The following is a 26,161-nucleotide window of genomic DNA, read 5'->3' as shown; positions in this document are numbered from 1 at the left end:
ATCTTACATGTTGCTGCTGGTCTGCGTGTGTTACGTTTAAATTCAGCTTCTCATATAAATCGACGGCATGTCAGACCGACTTTACCTCGACCATGTGGACGATCCCCAGGTGAGGCTCCTCAGGTGACGAGTACTCTCGCTCCATGAACACCAGGGTCATCTGGTTCCCCTGCAGGACGAAGGTGTGTGTGCCGTTATATGACAGCGTGTGTAAAAGAATAATTTAAACATACTGTCATTGTGAAAACGTGTGTGGTTGCATGTGTTTGTGCACGAGTTTGTGATTGTGGTGTGTAAAACTAGGTTGCAGTGATATTTGTGTGTGTTTGTGTGTGTGTGTGTGTGTGTACTTTGAGAATGATGTCAGGCCTGGAGGCTTCTGCAGGCAGAGACAACACGTCGCCTCTCATCGTCTGAGTGTGGAGACGATACCTCAGATAACCTCCATAGGATGAAACCTGCAGAAACGAGAGAGAGAGAGATAGTAATCTAAGACATTTTAAGACGAAAGCTAAAATAAAAAAGGATGAGCAGCAACAAGGCTGAAGACAGAAACAAAGAAACAGGAAGAGCAGACAGACTGTGTCTTGATCCAGACAACAATGGATTACATTCAGACTGTACAGTCAAACAGAAACAAGATCCGACGCCGCTGAAAGATAAAACGACTTTATTTCCATGGTAACATGCAGGTTTTGGCAGAGCAGCCATCGGCCCGCAGACTGAAGCTGGTGGAATCACACATGAGAGCCGTCGATCCAAACATCGAGAGGAAAACGCTGATCTGTATCAAAACACCTCGGGGTCACATGTGAGAGCATTTTGTGTGTGGGCTGGAGCTCTGCTCAACCCAAAAAATCAGGCCTGACATCATTTTTTAAAGTTTTGTGCAGAGTATAATAACGATATATACAAAACCACATCCATATGTGCTCATGTTTTCCAGATTTTGCAGGTATTGATACTCCACTTTTTTCTTCTTTTTTTTTAACCCTCAGTCCCTCGGCTGGCTTAGAAAGACCTGTGATATCATTTAGCTTTAAATAAATTAAATTAAGAAAAAAGAAAACACAGAAATAAGTATGACAAAAAGATGAATGAGTATGAAAACAAAAGAGAGAGAAAAACACACTCATCTTACCCAAATAATAATAGTAATAGGACTTTCATCTTGTTTTAAATTAATCAGATGAAGCTACATTTTGTCATTTATAGGAAACATCCTCGGTGAAACTCCTCTGAATAAACACCGATTGATCCGATAAATAAAATACATCTCCAGCTGTTTTAAAAAGCATCTGATGGGCAAAGAGGCACCGAGGGCTTAAATCTGTTTCAACAAAAGATTCCAGCGGCTCCGTTCGCTCGATCACGCCTCACTTGTTTTCACTATCGGTGAAGCTGTCGATGTGCGACTCGTGTTTTCTGAAGTCAGAGTGCAGGTGTGTTTAAAAAAAACACCCCGTCAGTCACTGAAGACCAAAAATCCCCCCTGATGCAGAAAAACAGTCTCTTAAATAAAGCATGAATAAGTGTCTCACCTTGTCTCCCAGGTAAGTCTTGGGTGCGTGCCAGTGGAGGTCCTGGTAAACATCGGGCACGTCGCTGAGGTCCGCCTCTACGAGGTCTTGACCGGGATACACTGCGACCGGCACTTCCTGTCTGTCTGCTCCCAGCAGCACCCAGCCCTCCATGTTCATCACCTGCAGGAGGAAACAAAAAACAGTAAATAATAAAACCGGAGCGAACAAATGAAAGAGAAAAGAGGTCAACACACGAGTTCTCAGAAAAACAAATACCCAAACTCACTTTCTGTCATTTCTACATGTAACTTTTTAACATGACTTAAATTAAAGACTTTTTTTAACTTTGTGAAATCTGAGTTGAAAAACGTCACTGGGGACCATCAGCAAACTACAAAGTTTTGTAAATGTGTCTTTCGATACCGTCATCCTTTAGCAATTTCTTTATATTTAATTCACAGATTCATTCAAATAATACAAGTCAGGTCTAAACTAAACTGAACGTTGATCACAGCTACACTGCCCTACAAAGGCTGACCGCAGGAACTATTCTAACGCCGAGACTGAACAGAAGGGATTTTTAGGTTTTTGACGATCAAACTAAAGATGTAATCAGTGGAAACGAAGAATAAACTCATTAAAAACGAAATCACAAAGTAATTTCTATGACTAAAAACCATGAAAATACACATAAAGTATTGTTACTGCTCACTGGCTTTGTATCACCTTAAACAGCTATGTAGGTAATGTGAAGGCAAAGTGCAGCTACTGAACATTTAGTGTCTTTCAGTATAAAAGTGTGATAATTATCATGATATACTCGTGCTATGTGAAGCGTGTATACGCTCATGGTCGTCAAATTCTGCTGTTCTTTTTTTTTTTGCCTTTTTAAAATTTCTGCCCCTAAAAGTAAATGTTATTCTTCTCACAGCAGATTCACAGATTTAGGTTTTACTGCACAACTTGATCCGTGGACGAAGTTTTAATAAAGTCAGCTTTTTACAAAACGTCCTGGAAACGGACAGAGAGACAGAGAGAGAGAGGTGACAGCGTGATCCTGGGGCGATGTGAAAAAGTAGTACCTCGGTGCGTCTCTTGTCAGAGCTGCGGCAGCGGTCGGTGGCTCCGAAGCAGAAGCAGCTGGTGCAGCCCTTCGGGTTGGTCGGGTCCAGGTGGAACGTACCAACTCTGCACTGATCGCAACGGGAACCCTGGACGTTCTCCTGCAGGTGGAGGACAGACAGCAGGTCAGGACACACTGTGAGTGCAGGAGGACGTGTGTGTGTGTGTGTGTGTGTGTGTGTGTGTGTGTGTGTGTGTGTGTGTGTGTGTGTGTGTGTGTGTGTGTGTGTGTGTGTGTGTGTGTGTGTGTGTGTGTGAACTGCCCCACCTTGCAGAGACACTGTCCCGTGAAGGAGTCACACACTTCCTCTTCGGTTCCTGCCTCGTTGCAGTCACACGGCCTGCAGTTCGGGTAACCGTAGAAACCGGGAGCACAGCGGTCGCACTGACGGCCGACGATGTTGTTCTTACACCTGTAAAAAGTAATAAACAACTGTTTGAAAATCAATCTTGCTCGCTTTATTGATCAAATGTTAGTTTCTGCGTTGTTAAACTGAGATTTCCAGATGTTCTTCATAACTTCTTTTTAATGATCTCTGATATTCTTATACAATCAGCTGATATTTGTTATGTTGGTGAGATAGTTGGTTACTACGTATTGTTTTTTTTCCAATTGATTGTTTTATGTTGTTTTTTTAGTAAGATGGTCATGAATAATATTTGATTGTTTTTATTTTGTTTTGCCCTGTTTTATTTTATTTTATTTTGTTTTTATTGTCAGTTAATTGATTAATTGGTGAATTATTTTTATTATCTTTGATTAGTATTGTCAATTTAGTTGTATTTTTGTATTATCATTAACATTTTTAAAAAAAAATTATTTTATTGATTACTTTTTTTTGTTCACTTATTTATTTTATTGACTATTATTTAGTGATGCACGATAATGATTATTTCAACCGATACTGATAAACTGATAATTTCCAGCTTCTCTTGACTGATAAGATACCAATAACTGATAATTTCTTTTTGTTTGTTTTCTATTACCTGAGGGTGTGAAAGGCTGAGATGTGGTGAGTACAGATGAATTTAATTTAAGAAACCGGCGTAGAATGAGAGCGGAAGAGGTAAAAAAACAGATAGATAACAGTGGGTTAAACCCTGCTGCTGACTGATGGCATGTTGTTGACTGATGTAGCAGCAGCAGCTTGACACGCAGCATAATGCGGTGTGTGCAGTACTGGCGGAGCAAAACCATGGCAACACAGGCCAAATCAGAGCATTTTATGCTTGTTATTATCATTTCTTTATATCGTCAAAAAAAATAATTATGGGAATTATCGGTATGTCATAAGTCCGATAATTAGCAGTCCCGATAATTATCGTGCATCCCTATTTTTACTACTATTAATTCTTATCACTGTTTATGTTGTCATGTTACAGAGAGAATTATCATTAGTATTTAAATGGATTGTAAATTTTAGAGGGAAGGTTTTCACTAAAAGCCCCCTCAGGTTTCTTAACCTCTCCTGCACAATTATTGCTATATTTGTTATTATCTACTCGTTTTTATGTGCTAATAAATTCAAAATCAATATTCAAGCTACAGATTTCGACCTTTATGTTCTGGAGTGTATTTCAATGCTGCAGTAGGTGAAAGGTTTATTTCTCCTGATTATCAAACTCAAATCACTGATTAAACAAAAGCATTTAGATTTGATGCACTGGAAGCCGACTGCAGGTTAATGCATCTGTGTGTATGTGTGTGTTAATACCAGGTGAGTGATAGGAGGCTTTAGGCAGAGAAACAATTTCAGCTTTACATCCTTGTCTTGTCTGGACAGAGCTGACACATTCCTCTGTGTGTGTGTGTGTGTGTGTGTGTGTGTGTGTGTGTGTGTGTGTGTGTGTAGGAGGGTTGCATGATAGTTACTTAGATTAAAGTGAGAAAAAAAAGTCACACAGAGGAAAGCAGTGACAGAAGAAAAGAAGTTGTCACAGACGTGTTAACTGTTTCAGTCGTCTGCTCACAGTGAGCGAGAAAAGCTCTCTGATTTATTGCTAAATTTGGAGGAGAAAGGTGAAATGTATGTGTGGAGATCCACTTTTACTGAGCAGCACCGTCTTTACTGTAAAATGATTGAAATCACATTTTCAGTGCTAAATAAGTCATGCAAACAGTAAGCAGACTATAACAACAAAAGTCATTCCTGCATACACTGAATAAATACTCGGGAATAATAAACAGGAAATTGCAGAAAAGCTGGAGAAAATCTAAATACTGATCCTTGTCAGACCCACAGAGGATCATTTTTGTGATAAACCTGAGCTGTATTTGTAACCAACACTGTACTTGTGAACATAAAAGACGCTGACCGGCAGCTTCCAGTGGTACAGAAAGATGTGTAGCAGCACATGAGGCCAATAATCATGATCTAAAGACAGAAGGAGGGAAAACAGAGACAGATAAAGACGAGGACAGACAGCTGGCAGGAGAAACTTTTAAAACCTGCAGCTTCTACACAACAAAGACAAGAGTTGGCAAGTACAGCTGGCCAAACACTCAGCAATCAACCCTGTGAGAGAGACTACGAGCCAAGATCCTGTCAGGAGACAAAACGGGCGAGAAATAACTGCCTTTTTAGGTATTTCCAAACAGAGGCCTGACATTTCAGAGCTGAACCTGGTAAACCCAAAATCCTGTGCTGCATCACCAGGGGTGGCGGTGTGGGGAGCAAGATGATCCATGGCTTCTGAAGGTAATGAAAATATTAAACTTAGAGGAAATTGATTCATTGTTCTGATTGCTTTAACCCTTTAAAACCTGGATCCACATCACTCTTCTCGTGTTAAGCCCATTTTGTGATTTCCGTCAAAAAACATTGGAGATAAAAGGCGATAAAATCAGAACCTTGGCATGAAATGCTCCACAAATTGCTTAAGAAAATGGCCTTTTTTTTAAAAAAAAAAAAAAAAAAAGAAAAATATGAAATTACTAGGGAAAACTATCAAGAAAATTATATTTCAAATCATTATAATTATATATTTAAAAGTAGGTTCCAAAAAGATAATTTTCTTATAGATTTTTATTTATTTTTTCATTTTTTTTTTGGGTTATTTCTTTCCTTATAATGTAAGGAAAGAAATAACCCAACAAAAACACAAAACACCTAGTTTACAAAAGGAGTGAAGAGTACCAACATATTTGATCTCACCCCTTCAAGTCATTGATTTATAATTAACCAGCTCCCTTACTGATTTAAAGCTATACAGTCATTCATTTTCCTGAAATTGTCTAAATTTAATATATATCTTTTTGTCTTTTTTCATATAATATATAATATAAATCAATATCCTTATCAAAGATATAAATGCATTATTTACATATTTATATCAATCAAAAATATCTTTGAGAGGAAAAGTTGGTCTGCGTCTGACTATGGCCCAAAAACGGCTCGATTCAGAGCCGGAAAGGCTGTTCCTGATAATGTCGACATCAGCCATCGTCACCCGTTATTTGCTCTGTCTCGTCTTGTCGTACCTGCACTGTCCGCTGAGGTTGTCGCAGTTCACATCGGGGGAGACGACGCCCGGCCGCGAGCAGTTGCAGACCTCGCACCCGACCACAGGGTGGCAGCCGAACGTCTGAGGCTGGCACTGGGTGCATTCTGGGAGGACAGTCCTCGGAGGGCAGATACAGTCGCCGGTCACCGGTTCACACAACCTCGTCCCACAGTTACAGGCTGGAGGAGAGACGAGGAAGGAGACAGTTAGTTACGCAGGAAGAGACAGTCCTCTGCTCAGAGAGAGACAAGTTACTGCAGCCACAACAGATTATAGATGGATTTTAAGTCTGAAAAAGTTTATCCTTTTTTTTTTTTTTTTTTAAACAAACAGCAATGAGCAACTTGGTAAGAAATGTTCAACAAATTGCAAGAGATTAGTAGATTTAGAAAATAATGATAATAAAATATCAAAGGAAAAATGTCACGGAAAAACCTACATTTAAATATAGATATTCAAAATCTTGTTTCAGAACTATATTATTTTAAAGCACTTTTTACCGAGTCCCTTTGCTTCGTTTGTTTTTTTATTTTCATTTCTTTTAACTGATTTTAAGGTAATTTTCTTTGACTTTTTCATGTTAACTTTTGGGTCATTTCTCCTTGCCGGCTGTAAAGCCGTAAAGCTTTTTAACATGGAGATCTGGATATTGACTCGCTCTTGGAGCCAGCCTCTAGTGGACATTAGAGGAACTGCAGTTTGTGGCACCTCTGCATTGGCTTCTTTTTTCAGCCCCGGATGTTGCTGCTCGATTTACATTTATAATCAGGGTGCCAAAAACAAATTATTTGACCTTCACTCGACCGTTTAGACACTCACGTCTGCAGTTGGGGAATCCCCAGTAGCCGGTGGCGCACATGGAGCAGTCTCTGCCGATCACGTTGGGTCTGCACTGGCACTGACCGCCGAACTGCTCGCAGGTGTCGCTCTCGGCTCCGACCTCGTGGCAGGCGCAGGGCATCGCCCCGTTGTTGAAGAAGGCGGACAGAGACACGGCCGAGGTGAGGCAGAACGGAGAGGCCGTGGACGGACTGGAGGGAGGAGAGGAAAAGAGTCCGTCATTCACAAACTGTAGAAAAACATCCATGAAGAAATTTCTGTTTTCACAGTAAGAACAAAGAAACACTTTATATATATTATTGTCATTGCTTTTCTTTTTTAGTTTGTTAAGCTGTCTTTATATTTACTTGTTTATGCTATGGACCTTTCTGCGTGTCTGAAATAAAGATTGAATTGACTTGTTTAACCGTTTGTGACCTGGAGTGACATCAGTTTTCTTGTGCAGCGTTTAGATGCCTTTCACATGTATTTAACTCTTTACTTTGGGCAAAATTGATATGACTTCTTTCAAAACATGAGCAAAAAGGCAATGAGCAACTTTGTAAGAAATGTTCATCAAACTGCAAGAATTTAGTAGATTTAGAAAAAAAAAGATAGGAAAAATGTCAAAGAAAAAAAGAAATGTAAAAATACATAAATATGGATATTTAAAATTCTGTTGCAGAATTATATAATTTTAAAGCGCTTGTGTTTTCTTTCTTTTTTTTTATTTATTTATTTTTTTTTACTAATTTTCAGGTCATTTTCTTCTACTTTTTACTAATTTCTTGCAAATTTTTCCTCTTTTGTTACTCATTGCCTTCTTCCAATGTTTTTGAAAGACATCAAACTCATTTTCTCAGGTTTCAAAGGGTTAAAATGTGCATTATGAACACTCTTGCATATTGAACTTCCTCCCATGCTGAGATACTGACTCGATGTAGAAGCTGTTTTGGCCGCAGTTGCTGATGAAGTCGTATGATTTATCCAGAGGCTCCTCGCTCAGGTAGCTGGAGCTGTAGCTCTTCTCAGGCACGACCAGAATATAATCCTGTGGAGACACAAGTATGAGATACAATCTTTCTGCTTATTTTTCAGAGATCAAACTTTTATTTCTTCATCAAAGAGCCGATGGGTATTAATACTTCCAAATTCATTTTTATATCGCGAATAACACCATATGTGTGTCAAAGTCAAGAGAAAACATTTGTCATGAAGTCTCAGCATCTAAAAAAAACCTGCTGAATCATGCGCTAATGTGCTGTGAAGGTTTTACCCAAATAATGCTGAAATTACCTGAGTTTTTGCCCTGATTTCCCCACAGCCACAGTTTTTGGAGCTCCCTGAAAAAGGTCCCATATCAGAGGCAAATCTGCGCTTGACTACTACGTGTCGGAGACGTTGTCAGCCAGCCACAGCCAATGAAAGCGCAAGATACAGGCTTTTTACAATGTAAAGTGTCTCTGAGTTTCTTGAAAAGCGCTCTATGAATAAAATGTATTATTATTATTATTAAGATGGACTATTGCATGCAACTTTCAATAAGTTATAAGCCTAATCACTTTTTGAAAGATCTTGAAACTGTTGCTGGTCAGTCAAAATAATAATATTAATAATAATAATAACAATAACCTTAACCCTAAGGAGAAGATGGAGGAGCTTCACTTTGGTAAACAAAAGGAGAGAAATGAAACGTACCAGCCACAGCGTCTTGTCAGCAGGTATCTGCACGGTGACGAAAACCTCGTGGTCCGTCACATCCAGAATGATCTGGTTCTCAGACACCAGGACGTTTCGGCAGCCGTATGCGTGCGGGCAGAAGGAGGCGTTGGCGTGGCCTGATGCACAAAAACAAAAGAAAACATGAAAACCTTATTAACCCTTTAAAAAAAAAAAAACAATTTTCTAAATTGACATATTTCTTGCCATTTGTGCAACATTGAGGTCTGAAGGTTTATAGACTTGTGAAAGTAATTTTACTCCAGGTTTCAAAAGGGTTAATCTATTTTAAATGATCATTATTGAAACGCATTAATCATTATTTATGTGTTGTATTGATTTTACAAACTACACAGTGTCATCACTCAGCATGATCTCACCCTGCCAGATCCGTCCTCCGTTGATGTAGACCTGCACGGGGTAGTTGGGGTGGAGCGGCTGGTGGTAGTGGAGGATGAAGACGTAACGTCCCAGCGCATGGACACGGGTGGAGTACACAGCTGCATTCTGGGTAACGGGATGATGATGAGGAAGAGATTGGAAACAGACAAAAACAGTATTTGGTGAGTTTTAGATGTCAGGATTCTTTGCTCATTTCTTCCCGCGATCTTCTCCATTTCCAATATTTTAATCTCACTCAGGAAATCTAACAGATTATTTTTCAAGGATTTAAAGCTGATGAGTCAAAGTGGGCAGGTTTGGTGATGCGTCATCCCGTAAAGGTTTAAAACAAGTTCCTGTAACTGAAGCTCTGCGTGGATTTAGGCTGGATTATAATCTCTGCAGTGATGAAGACCTGCCGGCTATCAGACATTAACATCTGTGTCCTGATACCCAGAAACCTTCGATGTTCGGGTCATTTCCTACAGCTGGTTCGGATTTCATCTGCTCTCCGAATCCAAAGCACGACAGCGATTTTAGAGTTTTGATTCCAGGTTTCTTGTGCAGCTGCTCCCCCTGAACCTTTATTTTACCAACTTTATAATCCTTTGTGTAGTTTAATCTGTAACAGCAGCTGATACATTTAAGTATCACATTTAATTATTTATTTTTTTTACTCCCTTCATGCTATTACCACCCAGCTATTTATATGTATTGCTTTTATTGTAATATTACTACAAATATCACTGTTCAATTATTTTTCATTATCATTTATATTAGTCATTATTATTCAATTTGCTATTATTATTATTATCATTTTATTTATTTTTCTCATAGGTTTTTTCCATTTCACACAAACGCAATCAAATACATCAACATGGGTGCCATATTTGACAAATCTTCCCAAATTCAAATGCTTTTGCAAGATATTATTATTAGAATTTATTATTATAGGAAATTTCTTTTCCTTTTTTGTTTTTATTGTTGTTGTTGTTGTTTGTTGTGTCAGCTTGTTTTTCTTTAAGTGTCCTTGATGATTTTCCTTATCATGATTGTACCTTTAAATCCAGCAATGTTTCACAGTTTCTGTTTTGTCTTTTTGCACCAATTTCTAATAATTATAACAATAATAGGTAACAAAGTATCATCATCTCCTCTTTTCCTGTAATATTTTTGTCCATGAAGCAACTTTCAACACCAGCATTTCTCTAACAAAGTCATATAAAATATATATGAAAATAGTTCCTTTTCACTGACTAAATCGACCAAACACAGTTAATTAAATCTCTGAACCTCAAGTAAACTGCTCCAAACACAACTACAGTCAACACGAAATTCAAAAACGAAGTTACATGTTAATATTAACATCTGCGCCAGCTGTGTACCTGCAGTGAGTCCAGCCTGACGTGCTCGCTGCTGTCCGCTCCGTACGGAGGCCTGTCTCCTCCCGTCCAGGCCGGCTCGTCTCTCTGGTGGAAGGGCAGAGGAGGAGCGGCTGCAGGGGAGGCCAGGACGGGCTCCTGCATGGAGGAGCTCTGGCCCTCCTTCAGGACCAGCGAGTCTGATGGGGTCTGGAAGCGTGAGGGGACGCAGGAGGAACTGCAGCGACAGAAATGAGGAGAACAGGTTAGTTTTTAAAGTCGTTAAAAAGCAAATGAAGTACATTGATTATATGTTACTTCACCTGTCGGGTGAGAACTGTCCATGAGCGCTGATGCAGTGGACTTTAGGTTCAACGTACTCCATGCTGAACTGGTCTTTAGGCACCAGGTACACTTTGTGCTGAGGACGATGAAGAAACACAAATTTTAACAGAAATATGCACAAGATCGGTCGGTCAACAGAGCGTTAATAGATTTTTCACTTTCAAATTTACCAATCATCTGAACAAACATTAGTTATTGAATTTATATGCAAAATATGCCATTTAAGATATCACTTAGGCAACGTTTAAATGAGCTCTTTTCCCCAGCTTAGAAAAAAAAAAAATAAATATAATTAATGTAGAACATTTCTTAACAAGTTGCTCAATGCCTTTTTTTGCTATGTTTCTGAAATATAATGAATCAATTATATATATATATATATATATATATATATATATATATATATATATATATTACTGTACTCCCCCAAAATACGACCACACAGATCGCTTTGACAAGCATATTATATTTTATGGGAGACAAATAAAAAGATATGCTAACTATCCAACATCTTGAAAATCGTTTTTGTAACGCTCTGCAGCATCTTTCTACGTCCTCAAAGGGTTGACCCATCAAAGGACACAGAAAGCTCCCATGTTTACATCGTATCTCGAGCGTGCTGCTCGTCATGTGAGCGCTGCACTCTGGGTCGATCATGTGACGCGGGTGCTGCTCTCACCAGGAAGAAGCTGGCGCGGTCGGAGATGAGCTGGATCTCAACGTCAGCGGGGAGAGAAAAGACCGCCACTCTGTTCTGGTTATCGATGGCGACGACTCGGCACAGGAAGCTGCACAAACACACACGCACACGCACATACACACAGTCATTAAGAGGTGTTGACATACTGGATAAAGCACAGACCGTAAGAGTAAACTGTGAACCAGCTGAGTCCACACATCACCGTAAAAACACACAAACTTCTCACTGCAGAACAAACACAGTGTCCTCTTTTACACCCTCGAAGGACAGAGGACAGGTTTCATCCTCGTGTTGGCTGAACATCATCACATCTGTGCTGTGGATTTCCATTTGTCTTCATTTTCAAATGTTTTTTTGCATCATATCCACAGTCTACTGTAAAAATGAGAGGGATGTAGATGATGCCTGAAACTGCAAACACAAGTTGTTTCTGTGGCGTTTTTGCTTGTAAAAGTGTGACTGTGTTTGGGAAGAGTGTGTTGAGCTTCTAGTTTTGAGAAAAGAGGAATTTTATTTCTGCTGTAGATTGTGTCAGAGTCGTGAGGTCGCATGTACCAAGACAAACTGGGATGTCACAAACCTTTAATTTCTGAGATTTTCTTTTAACTTTATGAGACTTAATTTTAGGAATGATAAATGCTTTTTCTGCATATATTCATATATATTCAGTCATTTAGAAAATAAATAAATAAATAAAATGGTAAGTGTGACAGTAAAAACAGACATCTTTTTGTTCTGGCCTTTTTCAGATAAATTACATCTGTAAATTTCAAAGGTCACTGTAAAAAAGAAAACAACTTTAAATAAAGGAAAGTAATTAAATTAGAGCCCTGACTGTGAGGACAGTGGTCTCTTCGTACCTGTATTTGCAGTGCAGCAGGGTGACGCGGTGCTGGTGTGTTCTCGCTCCTGGCATGTTAACAGCCACAGACAGAGTTTGAGGCAGCTCTTCTTCGCTGGAATACTCTACGACCAAAACGTATTCACCCGGAGACGAAAGACGACCTCGCAGCTCGACGCTGATCTGAAGTAGAAAAGTAAAAGCGAGTTATTGAAACTCTGATTGTAGTGCAGTTTTTAAAAGTACAAAGTTGTCTGGCCTCTTTTATTTTTGTGTTTCTACCTCTCAAAAACAACACACAGACTGCACAAACATTTCCCGTCTCTCTTACATCGTAGCCACTGCAGACGGCCATGTCGGGGTGGCGCGGGGTGACCCTCTCACTGGGGCAGGGGCGCGGCAGGTGGTTGTCATGGCGGCAGCTGGCGTCATTACCGGAAACGGACGGGAAGGAGTCCAGAGACAGATATCTGTACTGCAGACAACTACAATGACACACAGAGACCAACAGTGTTGTCATTGTGTCCTCACGAGGACAGAAAAGCAAAACTGTCAGAATGAGGATGTTAAATTTAAGATTTTAAACTAACGTGAAGCAAAAACGTTGAAATATATTGAAGTTTTTTTACTTGATGAGAAAAAAGTGCATTGCATGCTATAATATCTGAAGCTGTCAGCTATCAGTCAGGGATTTCTTTTTTCCCACTAGGGATGTCCCGATCATGTTTTTCTTTTTTAACTTTTTTTTTATCCCGATCCCGATTCGTGCACATTTGAGGCACATTAAAGTTATCAAAATCAATCAATATGAATAAATTAACAGCTCTGCAATGCATTAGCCTATTAATATATGTATTTATTTTACAAAGTAAAGTATAAAATGACAAACTCTCCTGTAATGTTGTAATTATTTGGTCTCATCATTTTCCCAAAAGTATTTTTCAGTTTTGTTGCTTCGGTGCTGCCTGTTTAGTAATGTGGATGAACTGCACTCCCTTTAGTGTTTATTTTTGTCATCCACACATCTTTTGTGCTGATGATGTGTCATTAATACATGAGCCATGTCGTTTTTTTTCTTGCATGGCTTGAATTGTACTGTGTGTGGTTAAAGTAAGCTTTGCACCGCTCTCCTCTCCTCAGAGCAAGGCGCAGAAACACCGGGCACTATAGCTGAAGGCAGATTGCGAGCTGAACTGAAATGAAAAATGAACAGTCTCATACTGCATTTTTGTTCATGCGGAGCTCAGCTCCTGCTCTTAGAGGCAGAGGCAGCAGAGTAGAGGAGAGCTAACGAAGAGTTAGCTCTGTATTGCTATGCATCAAACTGAAAATCCCTCTGCAACAGTTTACATAAAACAAAGGATCGGATCCCTCTATAAACCAAATGTCTTGATCGGCCCGGGTCCGATGTTCAAGATCGGATCAGGACATCCCTAATACAGCATAAGTGCATATTTACTTTGGGCTGGCGTCAGGCACAGAGCTGTAGGTGCAGGGCTCAGTGACTTTGATCTGCAGGATGGGAGCTTCGTAGTAGGCACTGGGCAGCAGCACCAGGTAATCCTGAAGGTTAAGCAGAGAAGGAATACAGTTTTATACACTGAGTACATGAACAATAAATACAAGAAATATGTCAAGCTGTACTGACATGTTGATGTGAGCTTTGACAACGTCCACTATGGTCATCATGTTCGAGACCAAAGAAAGAGCTAATGGTGGCTTTACATCAACTATTAGAGGCTAAAATGTTTGTGTACATGTATACATGTATACATGTTTTGTGTGTGTGTGTGTGTGTGTGTGTGTGTGTGTGTGTGTGTGTGTGTGTGTGTGTGTGTCTCACCAGTAGGATTCCCTCAGCCTCTATAATCACATTCCAGGTTCCTGGATTCAGGACAAACGGCTCCACAAAGTTGTTCTGGGGAACGTTGACAAAAGTCGGCTCCACACTCGGAGCAAAGACGATCTGTTTGGACTGCTCTGAACCTGAAGACACAACACACACACAACGCGCACACACACACACACACACACACACACACACACACACACACACACACACACACACACACACACACACAAGGAGTTTACTTTTTAGATATCAAACAGTAATGCTATCCAAAGAGGGAATTAAGTGAATACACTAACACTAAAAACAGACAAAAAAACTACATGAAAATGTTATAAAAATGCAACTGTAGTTTGCTAAGATTGTGATTAGTTACATCCAACAAAACATACACACTCACTCATACATCACACACATCCAAACACACTGATTCTCTGCTGTGATTGGTGGACACCTACCTCTGCTGTTGCCCTGATAGGCTGTTATTTTACCGTTGGAGGTGGCGCCCTCAGAGTTTACGTATCTGAGGATGAAGCGAGTCAGATAGACGTCTGCCTCGCTCACATAAACCTGAAGCTTCACTGCGGTCTACAGGGACGAGGTCCCAGAGAGATAAGAGAAGAAGTGTGGAGGAGAGAAGATGTGAGTCTTAAATCCCTGAACTCTGCTCTGATCTGTGGCCCTGAAGGTGAGAGGAGGGAGCAGAGGGCCGCCACCAACAGCAGCTCAAAACCACCAACCACCACACGCATCCCTCCATCAGCTGACAGACAGACGGGGACGAGGTTAGCGAGAGGAAGACAAGAAAGGAGGCAGATTTCCACTCAGAAATTAAGCCGTGTTCCAATAAAAGAAATAAAAAAGTTGGTTTTTCGGTTTGGAGGTTGAGGTCAGAAACAACTCTGGAGAAACAGATTTTCTTTGTTCACAAAAACTCAGCGGTGAACCACAGAAACAGGTTTGCAGTCAATAATTACAGACAGAGACGCAACAACTTTCAACAAATTTGTTTTAAAAATCTGTACAAATTTGAAAAAAGGCACTCTGTTGTTAAAGTGGCGTAACATTTGGTGAGGAGCGCATTATGACTTCTTTAGGACCCGAAACTTCAAGTTTGGGATTAGGGACTTGACTTTGTTAAGCACAAAGACTTGAGACCTGCTTGTTACTTGTGAAACAATCACTTGGTCCCACCTTCGCAAATTTGTATGAAAATAATATATTGGGGTTAGTTTGTTTTTTAAACATGTTTTCCTTATTTGGTTTCTCTTAATAACGACGGTCACACACTCATCTTTAGATCTTTAGGTACTTTTTAAGAGAGCCATTTTCTTATGTTTTTTAAAATGTAGAAAGAAAACAAAACCAGAACATGGAGTATTTTGCATTTGAGATTAATTAATTTTTTTAAGAGTTGAATAAACAAATTTAAACAAAAGAAGGTTTTTCAGGAAATATACATTACATCTTATTAGCTCTTTATAACTGGCACATCTGGCTGCTTTAATAAGAGCGAAAATCAGTATTCTAATTAAGTATCCTGTTACTAATTTGTAGATGTTGAAAGTTTAAGACCAAAGAGGAGTTCATTCAACTTCAGTGCTGCTGTTGTCCCAAATACCCAAATAAAGTCACTCATTTTGTATAAATCTTACCCCAAAAGGCATTTGATTTTGGCCTAAAACAAGTGGAAATGGCTGCAAATTAGCATGTTTAACATTGACTCTGTGATTCAGAGTAGCAATTCTGACTGACCTGCAATCTGAATTTATTTTTATTTAATTCATCACAGGAACACGACTGAAATCCGAGCAAAACATGGAAATCAAGAGTGAACAGAAAAAAGGTGACGATGTGCAGCTATTAAAGTTCACTACAGAGCCTCTGAAGTGAGGGATGCAGAAGAAGACGTGGTTAAAAAGACATTCATGCCGGTGTCTTTTGTCCCCTCCCAGCACTCACAGTTACAGCTGTCCTCTATGACCGACACCCTGCCCCGAATATCCGAACCCCCCCAGTTGGCGTAGCGTAGCACCACGTGGAAGAGGTCTGGAGAGCCGACCGACACCGTCACCTCCACTTTGGACTGCCAAAGGACCAGCGAGCAAGGCAGCAGGCGGCGAGAGAACAGAGGGGGGAGACGAGGGAGAGGAGGTAGAAGGAGACACAGGAGGGGAGAGGAAGAGAGACGCAAGGAAAGGAGAAGGGGTTGAGTAGCAGATGGGGGAAAAAGGAAGAGGGTAGGTGATAGAAAGGTGGAAAGAGGAGAGGGAAATATTTCAGGGAGGTATGGAGGATAAAGGAGAAAAAAGAAGGATGGAGAGGCGTGAAGATAAAGAACGATAAAGAAAACATAAAGGAGAGAGGAGGAAGAGTGTGGAAAACACCAACACAAAAACAGAAACCGAGACAAAAGCCGGACTTTAATACCGTCACCATCACCATCAAGCAGACAAATTTATCCCAAAATCCAACCCTCCAAATTTCTCTTTGGATCCCAACTTTTCAGCACAACTATTCATCCAAAAATGTCTTTCCCTTACTGCTTTGTAGCGTCTTAATGTCATAAAAAATAGGTAAACGCTTAAATTCAACTATGAACTCAACATGAGTTCAGATGACTACTGTATCCACGGAGGAGTGTGCTAAAGTTAAAATTACATGAAATGTAATTTTAACTTATTAATTATGTGCTGAGAAGTGATTCTACCAAAGAGAGATTTCCCTTTAAATGTCCACACGACATTCAGCCATGGAGCAAACTGTCCGGTTCATGCAGGAAGATAAAATACGGGCCACAGTCACAAAAACATCTAATGCAAAACACACACACATAATTCATCAGAAAAAGACACAAAAAACATTTTTAAATATTTTACTGTAGTTTTCTATCAGAAAGTAATCTGTCAGATGACAAGAAATGTGATGATCTACAGCACTGATGTACTTTTAGTATACATAAGGTTAAAAAAAATCATCAAAATAGAGCTTGTTTATAAAAAAGACGCCAGTGGAAGATCCCCCGCACCCCCGACAGAGGTCCTCACTCAGCGCCTAATGTCCTAAAATCCTAGAAATGTCCTAAAATTCGAAAAAGTACTAACACCCTTAAATTTCTAAAAATTCTAGGAGCATGCTCAAAAGCTAGAAATATGTTAGAATCATCCCAAAATCCCAGAAACACCCTAAAATCTTGGAAACGTTCAAATTCCAAGAATCGTGCTATAATCCTAAAAACTTCCTAAAATCATAGACTTGTTGTGAAACCCAAGCAAAGCCCTAAAATCTTAGAGACATCATAAAATCTTAAAATCTGAGAAATGTGATAAAATCCTAGAAATGACCGAAATTTTAGAATTGTCCTGAGACCCTAGAAAAGTCATTAAATCTTAGAAATGTCTTAAAATCCTAGAAACATCCAAAAATCATAGAAAAGTTCTAAAATCTGAGAGATGTCTTAAAATCCTAAAAATATTCCAAAATCCTAGAAATGTCCTTGAAACCCTGGAAATATCCTAAAATCCAACATGGGGCTGCTGCAACTGGCCCCTGGCTTTCTGTTATTTTGCAAAAATTGGCCCCTGATCTCTATCACTGTAACGTCAATGTTATATTTATAGTAAACAACAGATAGCAAAGACAAACCCAAATGCAGTTTCTCATTTTCAGAAAAAAGTGGACCGATGGTGGAGGTCAAAGGTAACGATCCTACCTGGATGGGGGACATCTGAGCGTAACCTCTCCAGCTGAACTCTGGGAACTCCAGAGGGTTGTAGCCGAATCTCACCGGTCGGCCGTCCAGCATGGTTCCCTCCTCGATCTCGTACTTGAGATGATGGAGGTCCGGGAAGTAGTGATCCGGACGAGGTCTGCAGGCACAGTGAGGTCCGATTAGAAGGTGACAGAGCTCATGAAGAGACAAGACGGTCTGGATGACATTTTTAAAAAGCTCTGGTCTCTAGCAGGTTTTTAAGTATTTTTTACTCATGTGCTGAATCATATTTATCGTGTTTTAAATCCAAAATATCTAGGGATAAAAGGGAAGTCAAGTAGCAGCATCTTTTTTTTAGATAAGGCAACTGGGACTAACTTTACTTTGAGCCCTTTAAAACCGGCGCAAACTGGTTCTATTTCTTTCAAAAACACAGCAAAAAGGTTACAAGCAATTTAACAAGACATGCCCCAAAAATTAGCAAAAAAATAGTTAAAAAATTATAAGAAAATTACATAAAAATTAGAAAAAAATACTAATATTCCAAAATATATATATGTATTTATTTTATATATATTTTTATGTAACATAATTTTAAATATAAAATTATTGTTATTACACATTCTGGACATTCTCCCCTTTTTTGGATTATTTTCTAATAATCCCCCTCTCTTTTGTTAAGTAAATTTTAGGTAAAAATTCTTGCAATTTGTGGGACATTTCTTGCCAAGTTGGTGATTACTTTTTTCCCATGTTTTCAAAAGAAATAAAACCAATTTGCTCAGTTTTCAAAGGGTCAAACAGCTTGTAAGAAAACTGATGTGGATCCTGGTTAAGAAGTTAAGTTATTCTTTGCACTTTATATGAATTTCAGCCTAATTTTGTGGCACAATCGCATGCTGTCAAACGACAAAAATAAAAAAATGTAAACTCAGGTCTGTTGATGAACTCACAGGTTACACTTCGGTCCCTCCACGTTGGGTCTGCAGCGACAGCGTCCATTCCTCTCTCCACACGACTGACCTGCTGCACCTCCGATGTCACACTGACATCCTAAATACACGACACACTCATGTCAATACGAGATGGCGGCAGCACGGCAATCAAAAGTGTCAATAAACACTGCAGAGAGAGCTCTCACCCTGGCAGCCGAAGTAGTTTTGCTCCTGCAGGTTGTAGTAGCCGTCTTTACAGGTGGAGCAGGTTCCACTGCAGGCGTTCGGCTTACAGTAACACTGACCGGACTCCTGCCGGAGACAAGAAGGACGTTATTTCTGTTAGTACCATAACCGGCTTTTACTGAGAAAAAGTCCAGTATCAGTCATCAGATCGTCTGTTTAATAACTGGCAAAAAAAGACAAAATTATCAATATTTAAACACTAAAATTCACAACTTAAAAAAGGAGCCTACATCAGAGGTTGTTTTGTATTCTATAAAGTATAAATATAAACTGGAAGTTTATTTCAGAGGAAGAACTGCAGTTTTATTGCTCACCTGTGTACACTCTGCAACCCCGCTGATGGTCCCCGCGATGTTACACTCACAGTCTGCAGGAGAAAACACACACACACACACACACACACACACACACACACACACACACACACACACACACAGGTCCTTTATGAGCTCCATTCACTACATTCAAACATATATGTAAAGCGTGTCTGCGTATGTGTGAGGTGCGTGTCGTATTTCTTACTGGAGCATCCGTCAGGTGTGTCAGGTGAGAGGTTCCAGTACAGAGGTTTACATCTGTCACAGGCCGGGCCCTCCACATGGCGACGACACTCACACTGACCCTGAGAGGATGAGTGAAAGTATACAGCTGGTATCATGAATATAAAGAATAAGCATTTCTAACTGTGTGAATGTGCAGCATTTACTAATAAAAAAACATTATTTTGTCTCGCAGTTTCACACCAACACCGACTCCTACGCCTCAGAGAAACCACAGATAATATCATATTTCCCCCGAAGAAAACATTTTGAGGTTTTAATGCAAATACACTGCATGTTATTATTTTTTTTTTATTTTCATATATACCACAAGATATTTGATCTGCTGATTTTTTCAGCGCTTTCAGTCATGTGTCACAGTCAACCTTAAATATCAGTTTTTAAAAATAATAGTAACATGAAAAAAACTCACCACAGGCGGCGGCACCACATACTGAACGGAGCCGGCAGGGTGGCAGGTGCCAGCTTTAAATGACGAAGAAGGAAAAAAATGTTATTGATGCAGGGGGCTCGAGATATTGACACAAAAATGCAGCCGTTGGAAGGAGAAGAGTGCAAGATTTAAGGAGATTTAGCGACTTCAAGTGATCCAGGTTAGAACTCCCTCAGTGTTTATTGTTCAGGAGGTTTTTAACAGGAGCCGAATTGTCCACAGAAGTCTCATTCTCTCCCAAATAAAGGGACCACATGATTAAAACTGGTAAAAACACTGAATAAAGCAGCGTCACATTACAGATCAGTGTTATTCTGATGCTTTTGGGCATGTCAGAGAAGTTTTTTTTTTAAAGTGGCTGCAAACTACACGAATGTCCCTGTCTAAAGCCAGAGTTTAATTTGTTTGTTTTGGGCTACTGTAGATACATGGCGGTGCAACATCCCTCTCTGTGTGGATATAAACGGCTCATTCTACGGTAGACAACATGATTCAGCTGGTAATACCCTAAAGAAAACACTTATTATATTTCATTTCTCCCAATTTACATCCCTAAGTCCAATAAACTGGACCTTTAAAGCAAACTTATATAGGTTCGAAATATCTATTGTATTTAGAGATTTACTTATTGTGTAGTATTGTGATATCACTCACAGGTCTGAATAAAAGGAGATTTTCCAAATTCTGCAGACATTGTGTGAATGCAGACTCAACATAGGACAATACGTCTGCTTTTAACAGCTGTTCTGCCCTCTAAACAGGCTTGTGAGCCGACTAATATTCTCTAACAAGCACGCACCTGGTGTGTGTGTGTGTGTGTGTGTGTGTGTGTGTGTGTGTGTGTGTGTGTGTGTGTGTGTGTGTGCATGTGTGCATGTGTGTGTGTGTGACTGGCTGTAGCTCACATTAACTGCAGCTGTCACACCTCGCTTCTATTATGTTAAGCAGACAAGAGAATTTGCCAGTTTAACCTGTGCAAGTGTGTGTCTGTGTGTGTGTGTGTGTGTGTGTGTGTGTGTGTGTGTGTGTGTGTGTGTGCATGTGTGCATGTGTGTGTGTGTGACTGGCTGTAGCTCACATTAACTGCAGCTGTCACACCTCGCTTCTATTATGTTAAGCAGACAAGAGAATTTGCCAGTTTAACCTGTGCAAGTGTGTGTCTGTGTGTGTGTGTGTGTGTGTGTGTGTGTGTGTGTGTGTGGTTTTTTTTTACCTTGGCAGTTGGGGAAGCCATAGGCGCCGTGTGCACAGCTGTCACACCTCAGTCCCACCACGTTGGGCAGACACACACACTGTCCCGTCACCTGGTCACAGCTGGTGTAGCGGGAGCCCTCAGCAGAACAATGACAGGCTGCAACAAACACATCGTCACCTCTAATTAATCATCCGTCTCATTGATGATTTATTATATATTGAATTATTTAGCTGAAGGCAGTTGGCATCATGCACCAGCTTCAAAAGGAACCATATGAGCTTCACAAACAATGCAAAGTTCAGGTGTTTTTATATCATTTTGTTTTGTATTTTGATTGAACAGAAACATATGCAGGAGTTTAAGACCTCATTAAGAGTTTGGTGACTTACGTGTGCAGCTTGGGTAACCATAGTAACCAGGAGCGCACTGGTCACATGACGCTCCGCTGTAATTAGGCCGGCAGTGGCAGTGACCCGACGCTGTGCAGCTGGTGTCCAATGAGGTGCGAGGATCACAGGTGCACACTGAGAAAACACGAGGTGAGATGTGATGTTAGAAGAAAAATAATTAACAGTAAAACATAAAGTCAAAGGAAGTATTTTTTAAAGGTAAGAAGTACAATTCGGAGTATAAAATGGCTTCTGACGATCTGAACTGTCATGGACAAAATAAACGTCAGCAGTCATGTCAGACTGTCGTTATTATTTGTGATTCTCAAAAGTACGCTGAATCTAATTCACAGTTGGAGGACAAACATCTGGAGTATTTCAAGAGTAAGACCAACAGCTCTGATCAGGCACAAAAAAAAAAGAAAAAAAATGTCAGAAACACCATGCAGCGTTATTGTAAATGGGATATTAAAAAACCTGTCCATTTAGGATAAGCAATGGCATTAAATTATGGCTTTATCATTATTACCAACAATTGAATCATATGAGATGTGAGTCCAGACTGTAAATTACAATGTCTCATAATAATAATAATAATAACCTCCAAATGCAGCTCCAACTGATACACATGCGAGAGTGCTAAAATTTAAAACCTAACAACATATAGAAATATACATATATATTTATAAAAATAAAGATAAAAAATAAAAAATAAAATCATTATACCATAACTCTGAAAATAAGTTGCAGACAGTCCAGAGGTGAAAAACAAATTAAAGAAATATTAAACAACAAAATTTAAAATAGTGAAAGCGCATAAAAAGCAAAAAACAGTTAATAAAAAATGGCAACCGTAATATGCGATAGAAATAAACAGTCCTCGTAACTGTATTACTTTGAAATGTACATATTACTACGTCCATTTCTCCTGCTGGATTTATTATTTTCCACTGAAAAGGCGGAACCCAAATAAAATGTCATAAAATTTAACAAGGCAATATAACACTTCATAAGAAGGTGCGTAAAGTTAAGTGTTTCCATGTGAGTCCACATGTGTGTTCAGTCCCACAGGATATCATATTCTCTCTTTTCATTACAGTACGCAGCAGTAACAGGTGCATTTAATCACCGTGTGTGTGTGTGTGTGTGTGTGTGTGTGTGTGCACCTTGACAGTTGGGGTAGGAGTGGAATCCAGACCTGCACTGCTCACATCGAGGACCCTGAAACTCTGGCTTACACAGACAACGACCGGACGCGTCGCAGCCTTCAGGCAAAGAGCCGACTGTGCTGCAGCCGCACACTGAGGACAGAGAGGAGAGTATCTTTGTGATTTTTGATGGAAAAGGATTTAGTTTTCCACTAAAAAAATTAATAAATGCATACATACATACATCCCTGTTTTTTCATGAAAAAACGAAAACAAATAAAATTATAGCTGATGTGCAGCAAGGGGTCAGGGCCGGGCTTTTTTAGAAGCAAACATTTTGCAACAGCTACACATTATAATGTGTATTCTGCATCACAGGAGGCTTAAAAATCGCATCCTCAGACACAAAGGGCAAGTCTCTATCCCAGCGGGCTACATGCAAAGAAAGAAACAGGAGACGGCTTCACGCTATGACTGAGCCGACCACCAGGGGGCAGGATATCAGCTGTCTGTGCACGGAGAGGCAGATTTCACACTGCTATCAAAAATGCAGTTATCAAAAAAAATGAGAATTTGTATACTTCGTCTAAACAGATAATTTTGTTTTTATAAAGACTGATTTAGTAAATACGTGAAAAACTGATGTTCAAAGATGCCATTTACCCATAGACTGCAATAGTTTAAATGAGGGCAGAATTCAAAATGCTGCCGAAAATTCAGTTTTTGAGATAAAATTCTGACTCTGCAACTATATGTTTATAGCACCATTTACAGTGAAACATTTTGATGCACTGTGGGCTCAGTTTTTGATAAATCAAAAATCTGTGTAGATCATTTCAGTAGGACAGTCTGAAGATCCCCTGTAGCAAATTTGGTGTCAATAAGGTAAAAAAGTGGGAGGAAATAAGTTAAACTAGTTTTACAGTTTTTTACAGAGTGATGGACTTTATAATTTGCACAACAGTGATGTTTCGATGCTCGGCCCCTAAATATCCCCTCGATTTGGTTTCAGATACAAACGATGACTCACGTTGGCAGAGCGGGTAGTTAAAGTAACCTGGTGCACACTGGTCGCACTGGGAACCTTGGAAACCAGTCCGGCACACGCTGTAACCAGTCACCAAGTCACATGACCCGTCCAGACAGCCGGGACCGGCACACTGACAGGCTGCAGACACACAAACACACAGTGAGATAAATAAAACAGAACCAACACAGACTAATAAACAACACTTATTTATCTAGAGATGACTGTCTGTGAGTTTTCCAGCTTCACTATTTACACTGATTAACACAACTTAGAGGAATGCTGTTTATTCAGGAGTGTGTGTGTGTGTGTGTCTGTGTGTGTGTGTGTGTGTGTGTGTGTGTGAGGCTGCTCCTGGGTGGCAAACCAACACAGGATACATAAACAAGCCGATAAATAAAGGGTCTAGGATTCCGACCTCTGTTTGTTTGTGTGTTGGTATTTTTGTCTGTGTGCGAGTGTGAGCAGAACAAATGGGCCCTCAACCTTTAAACTCAGCTGTAAAAGTGCTGCAATGTCAAAATTCTGGTGAACACTAGTGATCTGAACACACTCCTCAATTTAAGCTCACTGATTTTGATATGAGAGTTTTGAGAGGTGGAGAGATCATCGTGTGCAGTTTCATCCTTTGTTTGCTCAACGTTATGCAAAATAAAGTCATTAAACCAAATAATGTTTAGTGTATTTAGGGACTCAAGCAGCCACAAACTGACGTCAAAGGGACAGTTTACCCCTAAATATATATTTTGAATTTTGGGGTGAACTGTCTCTTTAAGACCTCTGTTGATTAATTTTCACTTCCAACCAAAATCATCAGGTCTAAAATGTGTTTTACACATTGCATTTTTTTGTGTCATTTTTATTTTTAAACAAAGAAGTTAATACTAAATGCACTTTTCTGTCTTTGCAGTTGTTTTATCTCTTTTTAAAAAAATATTTTTGTTTATTTTATTTGTCTATTTGTTTTTGTAAAAGTCATCAAAGAAGAAACACAGATTTGTTCCCCTGTGAACTGATTATAGCATATTGAAATAATGGCAATTAACTCTACCTTATACATACATTTTTGCCAAAAAAACACATCTCATCTCAGTCTATCCATTCATATATTTTAAACTGACTACTGTTTGCTTCTCCCACATTCTCAGATGTGAGAAAGTTTTTCCTGATCTTACCATTAAAGGTAATTTAATACCTCTTGGATTTTGGACTGCTGGTAGGACAAAGCTAGACATATAATGACGTGTGTGGAACTTGTTGTGTGGAACAATTTGACGGACATTTTTCATTGTTTTCGGATTTTTTACAGAGAAAAAATGAATTATACAATAAATAACAGGAAGATTAATTGATAACAAACACAATCAAACGCAATCGTTAATTGCAGCCCTGATAAATTTCTTCATCTGTGCGAGCATCTCTCACCCTGACAGTTGAGTCCGTAGAAACCTGGAGCGCAGGTGTCGCAGTGGTCACCAGTGAAACCTGGTTTGCAGACGCAGGTCTGAGTTCGGGGATCCGGCCTGCAGGAGTTATCCACAGTCCCGGCTGCGCTGCACTCACAGTCTGCAGACGGAGAACGTAAGAAATGTTTCTGGTCAATAAAGTTATTTCACTTTTGATATCAAACAGGTGTCGAAAGGCAGTGCAACAGAGATTTGGTCAAATTCTTTGTGATGAGAATTAACTATATTTATCACAAACAACAGCTTCAAACACTAACAGGCTGATATGAGCAGCAGCACGCCGACATGTAGCTCTCAGGTCGGACTGAACAGTGTTTTGGGTTTTCCACTTTATTGCATTCCACTGAAATTCCAGTCGTGATTTTCCCAAAACTCCTCCAAACATCTGACTAACGCCAAAAACATCAACAGCTGAACAGGTGAGAGGAGAACATGGGAAAATGCAGTATGAGAGAATTATTCAGACTCAGTCATCAGTTTGCTTAAAAGTCTTTAATTTGGTCGGGGCGTATTATTAACTTTCCATTATATTATATTGCATTTTGAAATAGTGGGACAAACCTCGTTGCCCATTTGTGCAATAAAACTGTCTTCTCAAAGCATTTTTTCATGATTTTTATTGCTGCATTTTATATGATTTGTGAAAAAAGAAAGGTTAATATAAGGATGTTGGCTTTTTGTGAGAAATACTGTATTATGGGTTTTTGTTGCTGTTTTGGAAATTACACACTGAAATGAGCAAAATACACCAAATGTGAATGAATGAATGAATGATGTGTAAATTGATGTGCTCTGTGTAATGCGCCATGCCTTATTGGTCACGATCAGGTCAGGTGGCCACATGGAGATCTGCACTTTACCGAGTGCACTTTTCGAACTTACCAAT

At 39.6% G+C, this 26,161-nt stretch overlaps 1 protein-coding gene across 2 annotated transcripts in view; it reads right to left on the bottom strand.

Moving 5' to 3' along the window:
* lama5 (laminin, alpha 5) overlaps positions 1 to 26,161 on the bottom strand; it is a 115,233-nt gene that overhangs the window by 28,600 nt on the left and 60,472 nt on the right. The window contains exons 12-40 of one of the 2 annotated variants that reach the window (XM_088081685.1): positions 25,235 to 25,375; positions 23,813 to 23,950; positions 22,801 to 22,935; positions 21,635 to 21,769; positions 21,264 to 21,401; positions 20,030 to 20,082; positions 19,580 to 19,679; positions 19,372 to 19,424; positions 19,018 to 19,123; positions 18,830 to 18,929; positions 17,877 to 18,033; positions 16,127 to 16,250; positions 14,159 to 14,301; positions 13,775 to 13,878; positions 12,647 to 12,800; positions 12,335 to 12,498; positions 11,454 to 11,562; positions 10,753 to 10,850; positions 10,454 to 10,667; positions 9,068 to 9,194; positions 8,667 to 8,806; positions 7,904 to 8,019; positions 6,969 to 7,180; positions 6,127 to 6,328; positions 2,914 to 3,058; positions 2,606 to 2,746; positions 1,542 to 1,703; positions 351 to 458; positions 86 to 169 (exon numbers count right to left, since the gene is read on the bottom strand). In XM_088081685.1, coding sequence (XP_087937811.1) covers positions 86 to 169; positions 351 to 458; positions 1,542 to 1,703; positions 2,606 to 2,746; positions 2,914 to 3,058; positions 6,127 to 6,328; positions 6,969 to 7,180; positions 7,904 to 8,019; positions 8,667 to 8,806; positions 9,068 to 9,194; positions 10,454 to 10,667; positions 10,753 to 10,850; positions 11,454 to 11,562; positions 12,335 to 12,498; positions 12,647 to 12,800; positions 13,775 to 13,878; positions 14,159 to 14,301; positions 16,127 to 16,250; positions 17,877 to 18,033; positions 18,830 to 18,929; positions 19,018 to 19,123; positions 19,372 to 19,424; positions 19,580 to 19,679; positions 20,030 to 20,082; positions 21,264 to 21,401; positions 21,635 to 21,769; positions 22,801 to 22,935; positions 23,813 to 23,950; positions 25,235 to 25,375 — 3,803 coding nt within the window. Of the gene's footprint in view, positions 1 to 85; positions 170 to 350; positions 459 to 1,541; positions 1,704 to 2,605; positions 2,747 to 2,913; positions 3,059 to 6,126; positions 6,329 to 6,968; positions 7,181 to 7,903; positions 8,020 to 8,666; positions 8,807 to 9,067; positions 9,195 to 10,453; positions 10,668 to 10,752; positions 10,851 to 11,453; positions 11,563 to 12,334; positions 12,499 to 12,646; positions 12,801 to 13,774; positions 13,879 to 14,158; positions 14,302 to 14,622; positions 14,753 to 16,126; positions 16,251 to 17,876; positions 18,034 to 18,829; positions 18,930 to 19,017; positions 19,124 to 19,371; positions 19,425 to 19,579; positions 19,680 to 20,029; positions 20,083 to 21,263; positions 21,402 to 21,634; positions 21,770 to 22,800; positions 22,936 to 23,812; positions 23,951 to 25,234; positions 25,376 to 26,161 lie in introns of both variants that reach the window. The other variant, XM_088081684.1, reaches the window with a different exon arrangement.

Source organism: Plectropomus leopardus, chromosome 9 (assembly GCF_026936395.1).
Source record: "Plectropomus leopardus strain MGB_pleo_1.0 chromosome 9, ASM2693639v1, whole genome shotgun sequence".
Lineage (NCBI taxonomy): Eukaryota > Metazoa > Chordata > Actinopteri > Perciformes > Serranidae > Plectropomus > Plectropomus leopardus.
Note: the sequence above shows the minus strand (reverse complement) of the source record. Positions and strands in the feature narration are given on the sequence as shown.